The sequence below is a fragment of the Buceros rhinoceros genome, unplaced genomic scaffold (assembly GCF_000710305.1).
Source record: "Buceros rhinoceros silvestris isolate BGI_N320 unplaced genomic scaffold, ASM71030v1 scaffold1689, whole genome shotgun sequence".
NCBI lineage: Eukaryota > Metazoa > Chordata > Aves > Bucerotiformes > Bucerotidae > Buceros > Buceros rhinoceros.
In genome coordinates, this window is record NW_010429549.1 from 58053 (window position 1) to 75465 (window position 17413).

At 36.9% G+C, this 17413-nt stretch overlaps 1 protein-coding gene across 1 annotated transcript in view; it reads left to right on the forward strand.

Moving 5' to 3' along the window:
* The window catches only part of PDE10A (phosphodiesterase 10A), a gene marked incomplete at its 3' end in the record, with an annotated part of 88990 nt that overhangs the window by 54533 nt on the left and 17044 nt on the right, over positions 1–17413 (forward strand). Inside the window, 3 exon segments of the mRNA XM_010142662.1 lie at positions 11811–11951; positions 14317–14472; positions 17113–17163. Coding sequence (XP_010140964.1) covers positions 11811–11951; positions 14317–14472; positions 17113–17163 — 348 coding nt within the window.

A 17413-nucleotide genomic window follows, 5' to 3' on the forward strand; every position in this document is an offset into this window, starting at 1 on the left:
AATGGTAATGTGTTAGCCTGCTTTGTAAAAAATTGTCATGGAAAATTAATTTGCATATCCTCATCTCTTGAATATTTAATTTTAAAGATGTGGCCAAATGAGATGAAACACTGTCCAGCAAATACTGACAATGCATTTCTATTTATTTTTATTAAAAAAATACATATATATTTAGTGGGAACAGAAAGTTTCTGCATAGCATAAATGGCAGAGAAGAGCTACTTCTTTAAGCAGAAGTTTCAAAAATCCCTATCGTTAGCCTGGACAAAGTAGGTGCTGAAAACCTATGGTCATATGCTGAAGAATGGCTGCTGGTTTTTAGTGGCCTAATTTTTTAGATGCTTTGTTTGTGACTTAAGTTTTGCAAATTCAGCAAAACTAATTTCTTTCCTCAATTTTAGCATTTGGCTTTTTGTTTGTTAGCTTGAGAAATATGCATAAATCTGTTTGTATTTATCTGGTCAGCAGCCTCTTGTTTCAGAGATAAGCTGGTTGTAACAGTTATTTCCGCCATGCTTTCAAAGTAGTAATTTGTGCTCAAATACAGCTTTTATGGGGGGTGTGTACATGTCTTTTTGATACGTAGCTACTGGGAGCAGGTTGTGTAAGAACGGAGGAATCCTGTTAGTAAGTAGATACCTGCTTTCTCCCAGGTAGTTTTATAATGTTCATTGCTGTGTGTTCTGACTCTATTCTGTAAGGGAACTTAGGATCAGAATGGAAAAAAAAGCATTAACTCAGTTTCAGCACCCGCTGTAAATATAGGTATAGTTGTATACTTGTGCCTGCGAAAAAAAATCCAGAATTGAGAATCCTGACACGTGTTAATCTCAGCTAAGGAACATTTTTGCAATATGAGTTTTCCATAACTAGCTTTAGCCTAGATTAAGTTTCTAATTAAGATAGAAGATACCTTCTTTTTACATAAATTCTAGATATTCACAAAATGAGAACCAGCAAATGGTTACTGCATCCTGTGTGCTGTTATTTCTTAATATTGAGAGAAGATAGTTGCCATATCATTGCACTTTCTTTTTTCATGGCTTACTAAGAATTCATTGTAAATCTTTCTTTGGTGCAATTTTTATATGGACAGCACTTCCCTTACATGAAAATTATACTAGAATTGAAAGCTAATTTGTTTGGTGTGAAGAAAAGCTCTAGATTAGCTTGTCCTTTTCTTTTTGCAGAACATAGATGATACACTGACTTTTAGAGGAGGACTTTTTTTTTAGGAAAAATTCCTTTGGAGTTTAACAGCACAGATATGAGTTTGTTAAAATACCTGTCCATATATGAAGTTACTTTATGGCCTGATTTTCTTTCTCACTATTGAAGTATGCAAAACTGTATCTTGACTAGTATTAGTATAGAGTGTAATAGCAGCTGGATAATAGCATAACAGGCAGCACCCTGGCTGACAGAGCACGTTGAATGCCTTCAGGATCTTCACTGAGTGAATTTGCTTGAAATAGAAGATGTCATACCAATTGCAGGTTACAGTGCATTTCTTTATGCAAGTATTATTCAGGATTGGTGCCAGACTGAGTGTGGCCAGTTCAGTTATTTTAGTGACTTCTCTGGTTGCTCAAATTGCTTGGGAACACTAGCAGTCGTTGCACCCCTTGCTAAGAGCGTTCTGATAGCATGATTCTGCTTTTCAAATGATTGCCCCCAATCAGGTAAGCACCACTTGCATGCCCAACTCCTTCCTTCCCCATAAAGTTGCCCTGTGTATCAGAATCTGGTTTTGCGTCTGCTGTACGAGTGGTAGAAAGCATTGCAAAATACTCAGGTGCTGGAAACAATACAGCTTCCTCATCAAGGTCAAGTGATCTGAACGGACCTGAGCTCATACTGCCTCTGGTTCTTGAACTTTCTTCGTATCTGAGAAATTATCTTTGTCCATGGCTTAGCCATGGGTTAGTGCAGTTATGCAAATAAAATGATTTTTTTCTTAAGGTACATAACAGCCATTTAGCAAATACTATATACTCCAGACTGGAAACACTTGCAAATCAAGTAGGAATGATTCACAACTCTTCAGCAAAAGGACTTGACTTTATTTCAGGTTTCTGTTTTAGTCTTTATGGGGATGAATATGTAGTTAATAATTCTTGTGTTATGACTTTAATTGAATATCATCTTCAAACATGACTTAAAGGATTTACTGAAATCCTCATATTGGATGGTGTGTGTGTGCAAATCAATGTGCCTAAGTACCATGCAAGCTGGGCATGGATATAAGTAAATAAGCTGACATCTTTACAAAGCAATGTTTCTAAAATATTATCACAGCTACAGAATTTTAAATGTATTATTGTATTATCTGATTCTTCAGATGCTTTATGTTTATGGTCTTATTCGTGTGAGTAATTCACCTCATGTGATTACATTGATTCCTATTTGGAAATGTATGTCTTTGAATTTAATAGGCATACACTTGAATTAGCTTTTACTAGGTCTTTTGAGTGTTTCTTAGTTCCTGAAACTGCAAATTATGTTGACAAACGGATCATCCTTACTTCAGACAGACGTTTCCGATACCTTTATTATAAGAAATAATTATGTGAGGCGGCAAATATGCGCACATACTCTGTGCTTCAGGCTGTATTTTATTAACCTATTCTAGAATTTGTGGTCACGCAGAAATTGTTGCAGCTTGATGTGCAGTGCCACCTAGTGAATTTATGGGGTGAATGATTTGAACTATTCAGAACCACAGAAAAAAGATCTATTGCTTGCTAACTGGATTTTGTGCCAGGCTGTGCTACATTAATTTGAATGTGTAAGCATCTTCTCTGAAATTTGAGTCTTTTAAACATGTTTGCAGATGAAGCCCTTCTAGCTGCAAGACCATTCAGAAAATTTTGGTCTCTAAACTTGAATCAGTTCTAACATCATGTATTCTTTTTATATATATAAAGTGGAAGAAATCTGTTGCTTTCTTATTTACCAGTTAGTAGTGAAACTTAACAGAGAGGGAAAGCTGTTGATGAGTTACAGTGTCTGAATCCAACTTCGAGTCAATAAATTATGAAACTGAAAGAAATTAGATAAATAACTCTCGAGATATATGTTAGTGAAATTTTGATCCTGTTTCATTTCATATTCAGGTAAATGGACTTGTGAAATATGGTTATGATGAAATACTATAGATAAAATGTAGAGCTGGTGAGAAAACTACACAGAGACTAGTTGTTTGTGTTTTACTGCCAGAATGGGAAGACATTTTGTATAAATCCTCAAGGATTTATCCTGGATCTGGTTTTGCTCAGTATATTCGTTAATGCATGGGTGAAGGAAGAATGTAGGCTTACTAAATTTGCATATTACATGAAATTGGGAAAGACAGCAGATGTGTTTTCAGGTATGGATTAGAATTCAAAATGATCTGGGAGGATGGTCTGAAGAAACTGGATAATGATTCAGTGAGGACATGTGCTGGGCTCTCCATAGATTGTCCCTCTACGTAGGGCAGGTGATGACTGAGAAAGATTCTGGAATTTGCAGTGAATTTGAAGGTAAACATGAGTCAGCTATATCATTGCTGAGTTGGATTCCCATGGGCAACACACCAATAGCCACTACAAAAATAGCATCAGTTACACATGTAGTTCACCTTTTCGTCAGAATAGCCAAAGGCTGAAAGCACCAGAAACTTTCTTTTCACTATAAGAAAATCTATCAGGAGGTGCTGATGGTATTGTATTATGAGACTAGAGCTGCCACTCCTCATCTCTTCTTTTACTGGGATTTTAGTCTGCTGCTTCTGTCAAGCATTAGATTTTTCACTAGAAAAAACAACTGTGGGGCCAAGTTATGACAGCATGACAAGATGAACATCAGCAATGCTTCATGTGCATGCTCTTTGCTGTTACAGATGAGGAGTATTGAAGGCTTTTTCTGCTACAGTAAAAGAGGTTCAAGATAAATTACTTCATAATTTCAACAGGCTGCGTGCATGGCACCAAGAAAAGAACACCAAAAGTCATGGTATTACAGCTTCTTGGAAATGTACTAATTTTGTTATGCCAGGTTTGCTGTGTTAGCTGTGAATTGAGAATGCTGTTATATTGATATCCCTAAGGAACTGATTACAGTGTACATCATTGTGCATGCCTGTAGACTGGAAGACTTGTTAGTATTTCAAATGACATTAAAGATTACAATATGTTGCCTATACCTAAAGTGCCTTTAAAATATGACAGAGTGAATTTTGTTACGTTTGTCTGCGTTCACCAGTGGTTGAACATTTGTTGTAGTTGTCATTTGTTATGGACTTGCTGTTTTATTTCAATTTAGTTTTTTTAAGCATCTTTTACTCTCAGTGGTCACGATAAGGCCACTAGTAACATCAGTCAAAATTAATAATGAATTAAAAGATTAAACTAGGAGAAAAGGAATGATTTTGAAGATCTTGGGACCAGCAGGAACAATCTGTTATGTCACAGAAGACAGGAGAGAAAGCAACTCATGTGCTCTGAGGTTCCAGTGAGGTATGGGAGGTTTCTGGTGTCAGACTTCAGTGTTCCCCTGAACAGGTAAGGGGGTTCTGTCTGTGCCTAGAGGAAAGGGAAACAGGTCAAAATAGGGAATTGCAGGATCCCATGGGCTGCTGTGTGCTAGAATGCATTTGCCAGATCTGGAGCAGGAAGGGGTGGAAATAGCGGAAAAGTTGGAACTTGCCTGGTTACTTTGGCCAGACTTTTTCTGGTGGTGGGAGCACAGGCATGAGACATTCACAGGATGCTGTACTTTCAATGAGCTGCTCAGTTCCTGTGGCTATAGTCAGTCCAAGATGATGATCTTAACTGGAATCAGGTGAATGCTTTAATGAAGCCCTCCTTGGGTCAAGGGATGCTGTCTGGCATGGTAAGAGTTACCCCATGTTCTGATCTCCATCCTGGGAGATGATTCCCTGCAGCCCAGCTCACCATCTTTGGCTTTTAAAGACTGAGCCTCCTGTGATTACTGTCAAAACAAAAAGATCACTTCATAAAATCACTGGTTGTAGCATCACAGGACCTCTACATGACAGAGTCATAGAATACCAGGTTGAAGGGGACCTCAAGGATCATCTCGTCCAACTTGTCTTGGGAAAAGCACTGTCCGGATAAGGTGGCTTGGCACGCTGTCCAACTGAAATTAGCCTCATTATTTAGTGCAAATATATCCAGAACACTTAAAAGCATTGCGGATGAATGCCCTGGTCTTCCATATCCATTTTAATTAGTTCTTTAAATCACCCATAATGCACTTTGGCATTTATGTAAAATCTCTTTAATAGTTGTCCTTCTCAAGACACATTTGTTCCTCCCTTATTTTTGAGTAAGGGAATTAGGAGATAAAAAGTGTGACTATATAAAAAAAATCTGAGCGTATGCACTCATCACTGGTGGACTAATAAATGCACTAAGGTGCACTAATATGCATTAACCAGTCCTAGACAACATTCACCTGTTCTCAGTGGTCATCACTGTATGTTTATCAATGTTGCCGTGTGTTGCGGACAACATTATATCTGAGGCTGATGGCTGAGGGCCTGGAGAAAAGGAGGCTGAGGGGTGACCTTGTTGCTCTCTACTTGCTCTCCACAACTATCTGAAAGGAAGTTGTAGCAAGGTACGGGTTGTTCTCTTCTCCCGAGTAACAAGCAACAGGACGAAAGGAAATGGCCTCAAGTTGCACCAGGAGAGGTTTAGGTTGGATATTAGGAAAAAATGTCTTTACAGAAAAGGTTGTTAAGCATTGGAATGGGCTGTCCAGGGAAGTATTGGAGTCCCCATCCCTGAAGGTATTTAAAAGACCTGGAGATGTGGTGCTGAGGGACATGGTCTAGTGGTAATTTGGCTCTGTTAGGTTAGTGGTTGGACTCAACGATCTTAAAGATCTTTTCCAACCTAAACAGTTCTATGATTCTGTGAATGTGGGATCTTCCAAAGGATTTGCTCTCCAAGCCAATGTTTTCTCTTTTGGTAGTTTATCAAACCCAGAGTGACTCTCTCATCTTGGTTGGCTTCTCCCTCATCAGCAGTAGAGATATTTAATGCTTTGCCTACACTAGGTATCTTTTATCACTCTAACTTTTCCCAGGAGCGAGACAGTGACATTGCAATGTCAATAAAGTCATGTTTAGTCATGTTTATCTGTTTCTGACTTACGTTCTTACTGCAAGTGATTATAGCAGCAAAAGATACTGTGAGCAGTGCATAGGCATCCTGCTGTCCCCTCAACCTTTTCCTTTTACTGCATTGGGAGTTCAGTATAGTATTTGGGAAATTATGGGAATTTATATTCTCATGTTTCCTTTTTTATTGACTACATATCATTTAAGTTGTGGTAGAAAATTCACCGGTCCCCTATTTCGGTTATTAATCAGTGTTCAGTTGCATTATGAGAAATGCAAACTGTTAGTCTGTTTTTGAATAAAAATATTCAAACCCACTAAAGAAATGCAAGTAATTTGAAAGGGCTCAATCTATCCATTTCTTCATTTACTTGTGAAGCTGTAACAATGTATCTGATGTTTGCATGGGAACATTTCTAATTACCCTTTTAGCTGGTGAAGGGTGATTTGAATGTGCATTTGCAAATTAAAAGAATGTTGGAGTGATTCATGGTTAGAAGAGAGTAAATAAGCTCCAAATTTTGTTATTGCTAGAGTACATTTTATTTTATAAGTATTTTCTTAAGCAAAAGGAAAAATGGAAATGTGAGCTGGTTAGTTTTGAGCAGTGGTTATTAAAGAGAGTCCCTTAAAGCTGTGCCTGTGGGATGCCTCAGAGATAATTCCAGTAGCATGCTGTAGTAGAGCAGAGCACAGGTTGGTTTTTTTTTTTTCCATTGTTTTGTTTGGCTGTTGTTGCTGATTATGGCTTCTAGGATTCAAATTCTTTGTTAACAAAACCCCAAGAAAGTTTGAGAAATCTCTACATCCTTAATTGGCAATAAATGTGTAAATTCATTCAGATTTAAGTTGATCATATGTGGCTTGTATGAACAGTCATGAAACTTTATTAGGTGTATATATAAGGTGAATGTGGAGTGGTTAAAGTTTATAGACTAAATGCAGCTTATATATGGTTATGAGAAAATTTGCCTTTCTTTTTCATAGTGCTACGTGGTTCAGATAGATTATCAATTGTTCTGTGGCTTTGGAGATCAAGGGTTGTTTTTTGAGGTCTAGGTGGAGCTCTGTCTTTGCCTCGTCATACTTTTCTACCTGTACAGAGTCAAGAGGAATAGTGGCAAATTTAGGACGTGCTGGGTAATTTGAAGAGTTTTTTTGATCACTGACCTCTTAGCAGTGGGGTTTGTAGTTTGCCATAAGAGGCAGAATGGGAGTGCTTCTGCAAAACTCTTTCTATCATTGGAAGCGAGGTTTTTCCGGTACAGGGATGCCTGCACACAGCAGAATGCAACAGGGGCGTTTACCAGCCAAGCTGATAAACAAGGAGACAGGAAAGGCTGTGCTAGCAAAAGCAACTTTTGCTAGCAACACTTTATGGTGTTGGCACAGTTGATACTGAAGATCCATCGAAGATCCAGTGAAGGCCTTTTCTGGAGAAAAATATTTATATGTGGAAGAAGTGAGTTCTTTGTTTTCTGGTGAAAGTGGCTGTTTGGTTTTTTTCTGGTTTTTTCTTTCTTTTTTTGAGTTTGTTTTAAGGAGCTGTTTCTCAGAAGGGAAAGATTTGTGCATTGTTTTATATTTAGTTATGGGCATGATTCAGGAGACCGGGGTGGAAAAGCACATTTTATACATGTAATTTAAGTGACACAGTTTCTTTGCTAAGTGTCACACATTGCTATCTCGGCATGAAGAACCAACTATGACTTAAGAAAAAGAAGAACGGTGTGAATAAAAGTGTTCATCTTTGGAGAGATCAGCTGTGATCTCCAGTGTCTTGTTAATTTAATTTCACCCACACCACTACTTAGACTAAATAATTCAGACTTTAAACATTGTGTTTCATGTCCTACATTTTCAAATACTCTACAATACAAACCACCTTTTCAGTATTGAACACATTATAGTGTTACTATTCCTACCATAGAAGTATTTTTTTAATACTAAATCTTTTTCCTATAAGCACATAGTGTAGCAGGTCAAACATTTGTGAAGGTATGTCTTTCAGTATTTCTGTGCGCTTTATGTCCTAAACCTTTTGCTAGCTTCTTTGATTTAAAAAAAAAAAATTTAAAAAAATTAAAATCAGAACACTGATTTAAATACATTGTGAACTGTGGTTTCTTTAGTTTTATTAGAATAATCTACTTCTTTTATGAGGTGTTTTTCTTAGATCTGTTATATAAAATGGTCTTTTTTCATTCTATTTAAGTGCATGTAAACATATGAAACCGAAGCTTATGAAAGCAAGTATCTGTGAAGCTGTTTTCATAAAGAATTTTATGTATTTTATTAGATTATAAGAAAGTAAGACTAAATGGAGCTTTTTATTCTGGTAAATTGAGCAGGCTTGTTCTGTCAGATTCAATGTACTGATTTAATGGTTTTTGTTTGGGTTTTGTGTGTATGTTTGTGTTGTGCTTTCCTTTTGTAGCACATTCTTGTAATTCATATGAAAAATAAACATTCTGACTTTTCTAATGTCTTCCACTGCTAAAGGCAACTCTTTCTTTAAAGAATCTGAGAGTGTAAATGGGTTTGAAGAACAGGGTTGAGATTTGGGATCAGAATAAACAGAAAATTTCAAGATTTGAAGCACTTGTACTGTAATGCACGACATCAAAATGGAGCATATACCGTGTGTGCTCAGTAGAGCTAATCCATGGAAGAAGTATCTGTCCTTCCAGCTGCGTGAGACGTATGAACTAAAGCTGCTGAAATTACTTGTCAGAACTAAAGTACTATGTGGCAGCTCTATTTTATCTTTTAAGGTAGCTTAATTCTCAACTGTAGCACAGTATTAGCAAATGAATAACTGGATGGAAAACTCTTTTCCTTGTCTTGCTGAACTTTTTGAGACTGCCTGACTTTCTCCTTAAGAACAAGAGAAATACTCAGTTGCTGTTTTTGTCGGAATCTTGAGTGCTTTTCGTTTGAACTCAGTAAATGCCCTAACCATCAGACTACTGATTCTTCTTGGAAAGACTTCACCCTTGTTCTGGCTATGAATTCCATACTTTTCCTTGACCATTTGTTTTCCCTTAAAGTCCAACTTCCTCCTTCCAAAGTTCTGTTAATCCATTACAGCAGCAATCCGTTACAGTACCTTCATCGCTGCAGGAGTACCTGCGTAGGGTGCGTTGTATTGCATCTCCTTAGTTTCTGAACATTTCAGTGTGTTCTTTTTTGAATTGTTTGTAATGTGCCTTGCATGTTTGCAGAATAAAAGAATGATAATTATGAGGATGCCTCTCGTATCATCACCTCATTTTCTACAGCTGACAGTAGATGCTGTATTTTCACATGCAAATTTTACCTTTCGTATTCTGTGCTAGAAAGCAGCCTCTGTTCAGTAATTTAACCAGTCTCATAGGGTCCAAATTGGTAACTATTGATCTTTGAAGTCTGTCTCTTTTCATTTGCACTGGAGTTTTTTGTCTTGTGATCCATTTGGCTCACTCTAGCTCATAGCCTACAGAATGCCTTGCACTAAGGCTTAATGATGAGCTGTAAAGTTCATACGCAGATGGTGATTGGAGCCACAGCTAAAATAATTGTATTAATACAATTTTTTTATTGTAGCTTCCATCTATAAAATGAGAATAGCCAAACTTACAGAGGAGTTGTAATGCGTAGTTAGGGATTGTGAGGAATTCAGGTGTTACAGTGATACTGACCACACAGGGCTAGAAGAGCAAAAAAAGTGAAATGCCATTGATTTCATAGTGACTTAATTTCTTTAATGAATCAAGTCCTTAGACTTTTAAAAATTTTCTGTTGTGTTGTTTTGTTTTGTTTTTTGCAGGGAATTAAGTATGCATATAATGGCAAAATATTTAAATAACAATTCCAGTGCTAAGCTCTCTGCTTACTGCTAAGCCTAAGCTGAAATCTTACTTGAACAAACTGTTCATTCTTTGTTAGTCTTCCAAGGCAATGCTGCATTCTTACCTACTGAACCTGGAATACCTGTGCACCTGCTTTTGTCTACTGTTACAGAAACCTTTGTGAATGATAAATGTAGGAAACAGATTAGACATATTTAATATTAATTATCATAACCATTGATGCAGTAAAATCTTGGGCGATTGATCCTCATTGCAGCCCTAATGAAGACCAAGTCTAACAGTAAAATTAATCACTACAAAGGAGTGACACACGTGGCCGTTCTTACCGAGAATGTTAGTAATAAGTTTTGTGGTGGCACTATCATCTGTCTATGGTATTGTATATATATAAAATAACTTCTAAAAATTTCTATTTTCCTACAAGGATCTTTGCAAGGATCTAGTTAATATGCTTTAGGTTCGTAATTTAAAATCATGTAGCTATTTAGCAGTAGAGTTACTACAGGAGCTCTCTATAAATACTCCAGTCTTACAGATTTATCAGTGAAATAAATTGGAACATTAATTATAGTAAATAGGAAAACATAATTTGCCAATAGCAGGTGAATCTTGAGGTGGTGCTTTTGTTGTGTTAGTATTAAGAATGTATAAGGAGGGATGGCTTCAGATATTAGAACGTTAAGCTGAAGTCCTGGAAATACAGATTTGATCCCTACTGTTGTAACACTATATAACCTTTGCCATGTCATTTGTTCTTCATGTGCCCAAATTCCCTTTGTGCTTAAAGAGTAATAGCTCTGCTATGCTGAATAGGGTGTGACAGTGATAAATGCTTTAAAATTTTGAGAGTCTCTGGGATTTCTGTAGTGTTAGGAGACACATAAATTGATGGATGTAATGAGGTGAAGGTAGAAAAATGAAACAGAAGATGAAACTTTTTGCTTGTAAAATGAACTGTTCCTGATGATTGCATTGGAGACAAGTTCTTTTGTGGTTTTATGACTTTAAAATTGGTTGTCAGTAACGGACTGCTTCTTCGTAGGTTGTCTGAGGGGAAAAATAACAGAAAATCTTAAAGAAACTGTGATAGGGACATTGTTTTCCAGCACTCTACTGTTCCATAAAGTTTGTTTTTAATCCAAGAGGGAATGAAATTTTAGGTTTTAAGAGTGGTTGGCATACAGAAAGGTTTGCAGGTTTAACCTTTATATGTGTGTTTATTTTTTTTTAGATAACATTTGCAATCCCATTCATTCTGGTGGTGTTAACTTGTTCAATATCTTTGTTACAGAATAATTACCAGACTTTTCAACAAAGGAGACAATTTTAAGTAGATACCAAGTAAGATAGATGTTTTTTTTCTAGTACAGGGGATGAATGCAGTCACTTGGATTACAGGAAATACAGTGTTAGGTTAATTTTGAAATTACCTTGGGATGAGAGAAACAAGAAATTTTAAGAGTTTATCTGCTTTCTGAGTATTTTCTGTTGAAATACGCGAGTGCACCCTAGAAAAAAAGCATCTTTCTCTTACTCTGTGAGTCTTTATGCAGTATACTGTGCGTTCAAGGTATGTGCGATCCAACCCTGATATAAGTGATGACAGACTTCAGCAGAACAATTACCCAATATCTGAATAGTGACTTTACAGATTTCCTAAGAATTCCTTATGGATTTCCTAAGATTTTAAAATGGTTAGGCAGAGTTCATCCAACTACTTTTCCTTGTCAAAAGCTGTTTCTTTACATTATCTACTTTAGCTCTGTAAAAGTAACCATGCTTTCTAATCACATTCTTTTTTTTTTTTCTCTTTTTTTCCTTCTAACTAGAGTCTGTGTGTATTTACACCACCAGGAGCTAAAGAAGGACAACCACGGCTCATTCCTGCAGGGCCCATTGCACATGGCACCACAGTATCTGCTTATGTAGCCAGATCCAGAAAAACGTTGTTAGTAGAAGATATTCTGGGGGTAAAAAGCTTTCTCTTTTTAATGAGTTTATTACAGCATGTTCTTAGAACGAATATTTTGGTGCTCAAATGTTTATTGAGCTGAATATATAATGATAGGTTTTATATCTGTCTTGCTTCCAAGAAGATGAATTTGAGTTTGTATTAGGTCGATGGAATAATTTCAGAATCTCTCATTTATTTTTAATTTTAAATATTTTTTTTTGTCTTTTAATATCTTTTTGGTTGTCAGATAAGGGAAGAAATGGTACCATAGTCACTTGGAGAGGAAAAAACCCTATTAGTCAAACTCCTGGCCTCCTGTCTTGAAATACTTAGTGAGCTAATCCCAAACAAGACTTCCATATAATGAATCAAAGTTTTATTTGCTTATAATGCAGGGCTCACGCTGAAAAAAAACCCTTTCAGTCAGAATCTGGTTATTAGACAGGATTTTGTTCTCTGCTTACACTAATGTAAAGCTAGAATACTTATAATATTAGTAGACCTACATGAAAGACACACTAAGATAACCAATATCAAAATTCAGGCTTTTGTCCATAAAAGGATTCAGAAAATTCTAAAACTATAGTTTTTGGTACTCTGTATGTCTGTCCTTTCTAAGTTTTTGAAAAACTTAATCCTCTACTTGTATGTATGCAATCGTATAAAACTGGTGTTTAAAGTGTACATTATGAGAACACTTTATGATCAGCTGGTTATGAGAACACCAAGGAAGTTTAAATTCTCTTGTCTCTTCAGTGTTTTCTGTTCTTTTGAATTCTGTCCAGAATAACAATCTTTGGGTACTGTGGACAAAAACTGGACATTGCTGTCTCTATTTAAAAAAATATTTGCTAAAAAATGTATGACCTTTGTTGGGCAAACTCAGGCTATAAACAAAATACCAAATGCCTAATGTGAGTACACTTAAACAGAACCACAAAACCAAAAGGCAGGAGCCTCTTTCTGTGTAGTAAAAGGTCATGCTTTCTCTACACCCTGGACTATAAAGAATTTATATGTTGTTAGCTTTTTTCAGTCACATTTAGTGATTAAATTGTCACATATAGGGCTTAATATCATTAGATCCTTGTATACAAGGGCTGTATATTTTGATTTTACATTCATAATAAAATTGGGGTGGCGGGTAGTGAGGTGGAGTTTTGAAGTTTTTTCTGGCTTTACAGTATTCGTGGATTATTGACTGAACAGTAAGGCTCATTTTGGTGACATGGTTTGGCTTCAGGTGATTTTAGGAGCATCTCAGCAGTGAAAAGGAAGTGCTTGCTGATAGAATTGCCAGCTGTTTTTTGGGGGAGGACAGAATTAATAAGTGAAAGCTCATGTTGCAAAGTGCTTCCCACTCGCTTTTGTCGTTTGTTCCTAGCCGATCAGATTGATTGTCATCTTAGTAATTAAGGTAGAGATTACTTTCTGTTTTCTTTAAGAAAGGAGAGACTTATCAGTCTTACAGGAGTGTCTGTCTTGCCTAAGCACAGCCTGCAGGGAACATCTGGTATGAAGCAAATACTGAAGGATTGACATGCAAGAAGTGGGTCTCGCACACTTCAAATCAGCTAGTTACTGCCTTACTAACTGTAACATCCGGATGGTTTGTCAGGTCTTTGTGAGTTTTCCTACATGGGGAACTGAAGGTATAGAGTTAGACATTCCCTGTGTTGATTAAAAGTCATTAATTTGAGCTTTTATAGCAGATGGTAGGATTATTTTAACATTTTTTCCGAAAACTTTTGCAGCAGTCTATTCAGAATGCATAAGCAAGGAAAGGAGAAAGATTCTTGTATGCGTAATTTTTGGGGAACACATTTTCCTCATCAGGAGTTGGCTGGGGATTATAACTCTGTATAACCTAAACCCTTAGCCTCAGGTTTCGGGTTTTGTTCTCTCCCCAGCACTGCTGCCTGCTTGGTAACACTGAAATCTGAGCAGTCCACTTCGTGATTACAAATGCTTTGTGTTTTTTGTGGGGGAGGAAGTGGGTGGGGGGTAATGTTGTTTGTTTGTTTGTGGTTTTTTTTTTTTAATCTGGACTGGTATTAGCAATGAAGTGCTGGTTTTGCTGTCTTTGAGATATATGAAAAAAAAAAAACCAACCCAAAGCTGGGTCTAGTATCACTGCTAATTCAGACTTTACATCAATAAGGTTATCTGTACATGTAAATTAATGCTGAGACTTTTTTGTTGCGTTTTTTTAGTAGATGGCTTAATACTGTATGTATGTATGCTGAGAGATATGAGTTTTAGTGAATTTTATAATTTTCCTGCAGATTTGATCATCCAGGTGAGGGAGGAAAATGTCAGTATATCTTTCACGTTAATCTTATGATATTTATGTTTTATCAGATTATGTTTGCATTTTCTAGGATGAGAGATTTCCCAAAGGTACTGGACTGGAATCAGGGACTCGTATCCAATCTGTTCTGTGTTTACCAATTGTCACTGCAATTGGTGATCTGATTGGTATCCTGGAGCTTTACCGTCACTGGGGCAAAGAAGCCTTCCACCTTACTCACCAAGAGGTGAGCTCATGCCCAGCTTTTGCCCACTTCCCCGCAATGGTCAGCACTTCAGCTCCCCCAGACTTTCTTCTCTCACTCTTGTGGGGTTTGTTACCTTTTTTGTACTTGATATTTGCTCTCATTGAATGTTACTTATTGAAAAAAAAACAGGTAGTGAATTGTATTTTCAGTCACAGGAGGTAAAATTTGTATATACAAGTACATGGATGCATCAGGAATTTTACCTTGTGTTGTTTTCTGGAAAAACAGGTTCAAGATTTCTTTATCGATTATAAATTCAATACAGAGTTGTTAGAGAGGTTAAAGTAGAGCCAGTGAATGAAATATAAATGTAAATCGTATGTCAAAAAATTAAATCATAGTATAGCAACTCTAAATGTTGGGTCTCACAGGAGGGGAAAAGTGGTTTTATTTCAAAACAAAAGTGAAGCAAAAGAGATTTCAAGTATTTGCACTCACAGTCTTACACCCACATGCTCTCGGGCACGAAGATCTGTGTGTCCAGGTGGTATTTCCAAGAGTCACACACAGAGATACACGTATCCAGATAGTGTCTCTAGGATGCCTTGCAATGGGAAGGCGAGAGATGCTGGCTGTTGAGTCATTACGTCTCTTTGTTTCTTCCCAAGCTGACAACCGTGTGCTGGTTTTAGGTCAGATTTTTCTTCAGCCTTTAGGAGCTATCACCTTTTGTCTCTCTAGCCTGCCCCATCTCTCTGAGTCGTTAAGATTTACTCACTGTCCTTTGTCTCCTGACCTAGATGTGTGTAGGTGTGCTGGTACCTGCTAATCTAGATGCCATTTGTATAGCTGTCTTCTGCTTTTGTTCCTTCTGATTCTTCCCCATCCAGATATTCCTATTCATATCCATCTTCCCACTTCCAACGATGTCCTCTACACAGCATGGTTTACTGTTTCTGTATAAGCCTCGTGCAGCTACGTTGTCCATGCAAGTCCATTTGTCAATCCGAAGTTATGAGTTATTAGACAACTACAAATAAATTTGAAAATGGAGCAGATGTCTCAAAGGCTATTACTGTATTAAAGGTTTTAGAAGTACATCTTAGTTCTCATGGCTGGGTGAGGATCCTTGTTATGTCCCTTCTACATGTTAAGATGAATATACCATTCCTTTCTTTCTGTACCCTTCCCCAGGAAAGGGAACCTGAACATGGAAGTTAGGACATGGAGTGACTTCCAGCCAGGTCCGTTGTCTTGATAGTGGTACAAGATGCACAATGGAGCAGTTTAGCTGTACTGAACAGGAATTATTCTTGTGAAGAGAACAGAAAACTTGCAGACAAGTGATACTAAAACTACCCTTCCAAGGAAGGAAAAACCATCCATATTCGTCAGTTGTGTATTCTTTTTAGGAGTAACCTGAGTAGCCAGTGATGTTCATGTGTATTAGTTGGACAGTCCATGTTGCTTCAGCTTCAGTGTCATACCTGGTATTTTTTCACCAGTAAGAATCATGGTAGGAGGCTGGATTAGTATGGTGGTTCCAGTGTCCCTGCTCGCAGAACAAAGAACAGGCATTCATATGAAACCAGGCTTCACTAGTTATAATGTTTACACACAAGGGATTTATTTTTTAAATTATCCTGTTACAGTAATTGATCTACAATTCAGATAGGTCTCAGAAATGCATGCATTGTTCTAGGGAAATATGAATCTTTTATGTTATTTGAAATACCTTCTGTAACTGAAGTTCATGAATGTTCTGCTTGAAAAAGACTGGCTGCTAAATAAAAGTGTTGTATTACTAAATTTAAGATATTTCAAGGTCACTTTCTGAGTGTTCTAAAGCATTCTTTTCATATTCAGGTTTCAGAAAGCCTTTGGATACCGTTAGCATTTTTTATAAAATATGTACAATGTATTCTGTTTAAAAAAAAAAACCAAAACCAAACCAACCAACCAAAACAAAACAAAAAAACCCCACACAAAACCCCCCAGTACCTTAGGAAGGTATGCAGCAGCAGACCTCTTGTACTTCTGTCCCTCTGTGTTCCTATAAAGCTCCTGTGTTTCAAGGACAGGAGATTATGCATGGTAGCACATCTTACTTAACTGCAGTTTACATGACATCTGTTTGACATTTTGCCTGGAAACTGTCATATGAAACACTACTCTTGAGCTGAGCGATCAGGTCTGGTTCTTCTGCCATCAAAACTGTAGTGAAAGAAACAGTGCCTGTTTACAGCTGGAAGTAGCTGTGGCTGAAAAGATACAGCCCCAGAAAGATGTTGTTATTTTTTTTTTTTTATGGCAAATACTTTTCGACAATATTATACATAATGATTTTTTTAAAGTCCTCGGCTTATGGGATGTTTGTTTTGATATTGTATTTCTGAGCTGACGGGTTCCCCATACTGGTTCTGAAGAGTATTAGTAGGCATTTTTTTGATACAAAAAAAGTGAGGATTGGTATCCTGTGACCAAATGTACCGTACTAAAATTGAAACACTTGCAAGTATACTGAAACTTTCACAAAATAACTGTCTTCCTACAAATTGTTAATGCCTGCCTGTCTAAAACAGCTCAATTTACTTAGCAGCAACATGAAGAAAAAGAGTATGTGACTGATGTGCACTTTTCAAGGTTTCTTCAGAGTTAATTCCATCTCTTTTGTTTCAGGTTGCAACAGCAAATCTTGCATGGGCTTCAGTAGCAATACATCAAGTACAAGTAAGTCTGGATGTTTTTTTTTTTTTTTTCATTGCGTAACCCTTCAGCCAGAACTTGATCAGTAGGGACAAGGATTATGATCAAATTTAAGTGGAGGTTGTTACTAAAAAATTGATTCAAGCCCTTCCCCTGAACATGAAAAAAATATGCTAACGTTTTTGATGTTCATTGAATTTATTTTCCTCACTTGCAACCATGGATCAAATAACTTAACAAACGGTATTCTTCCTAAAGGAAAAAGAAACTTTAA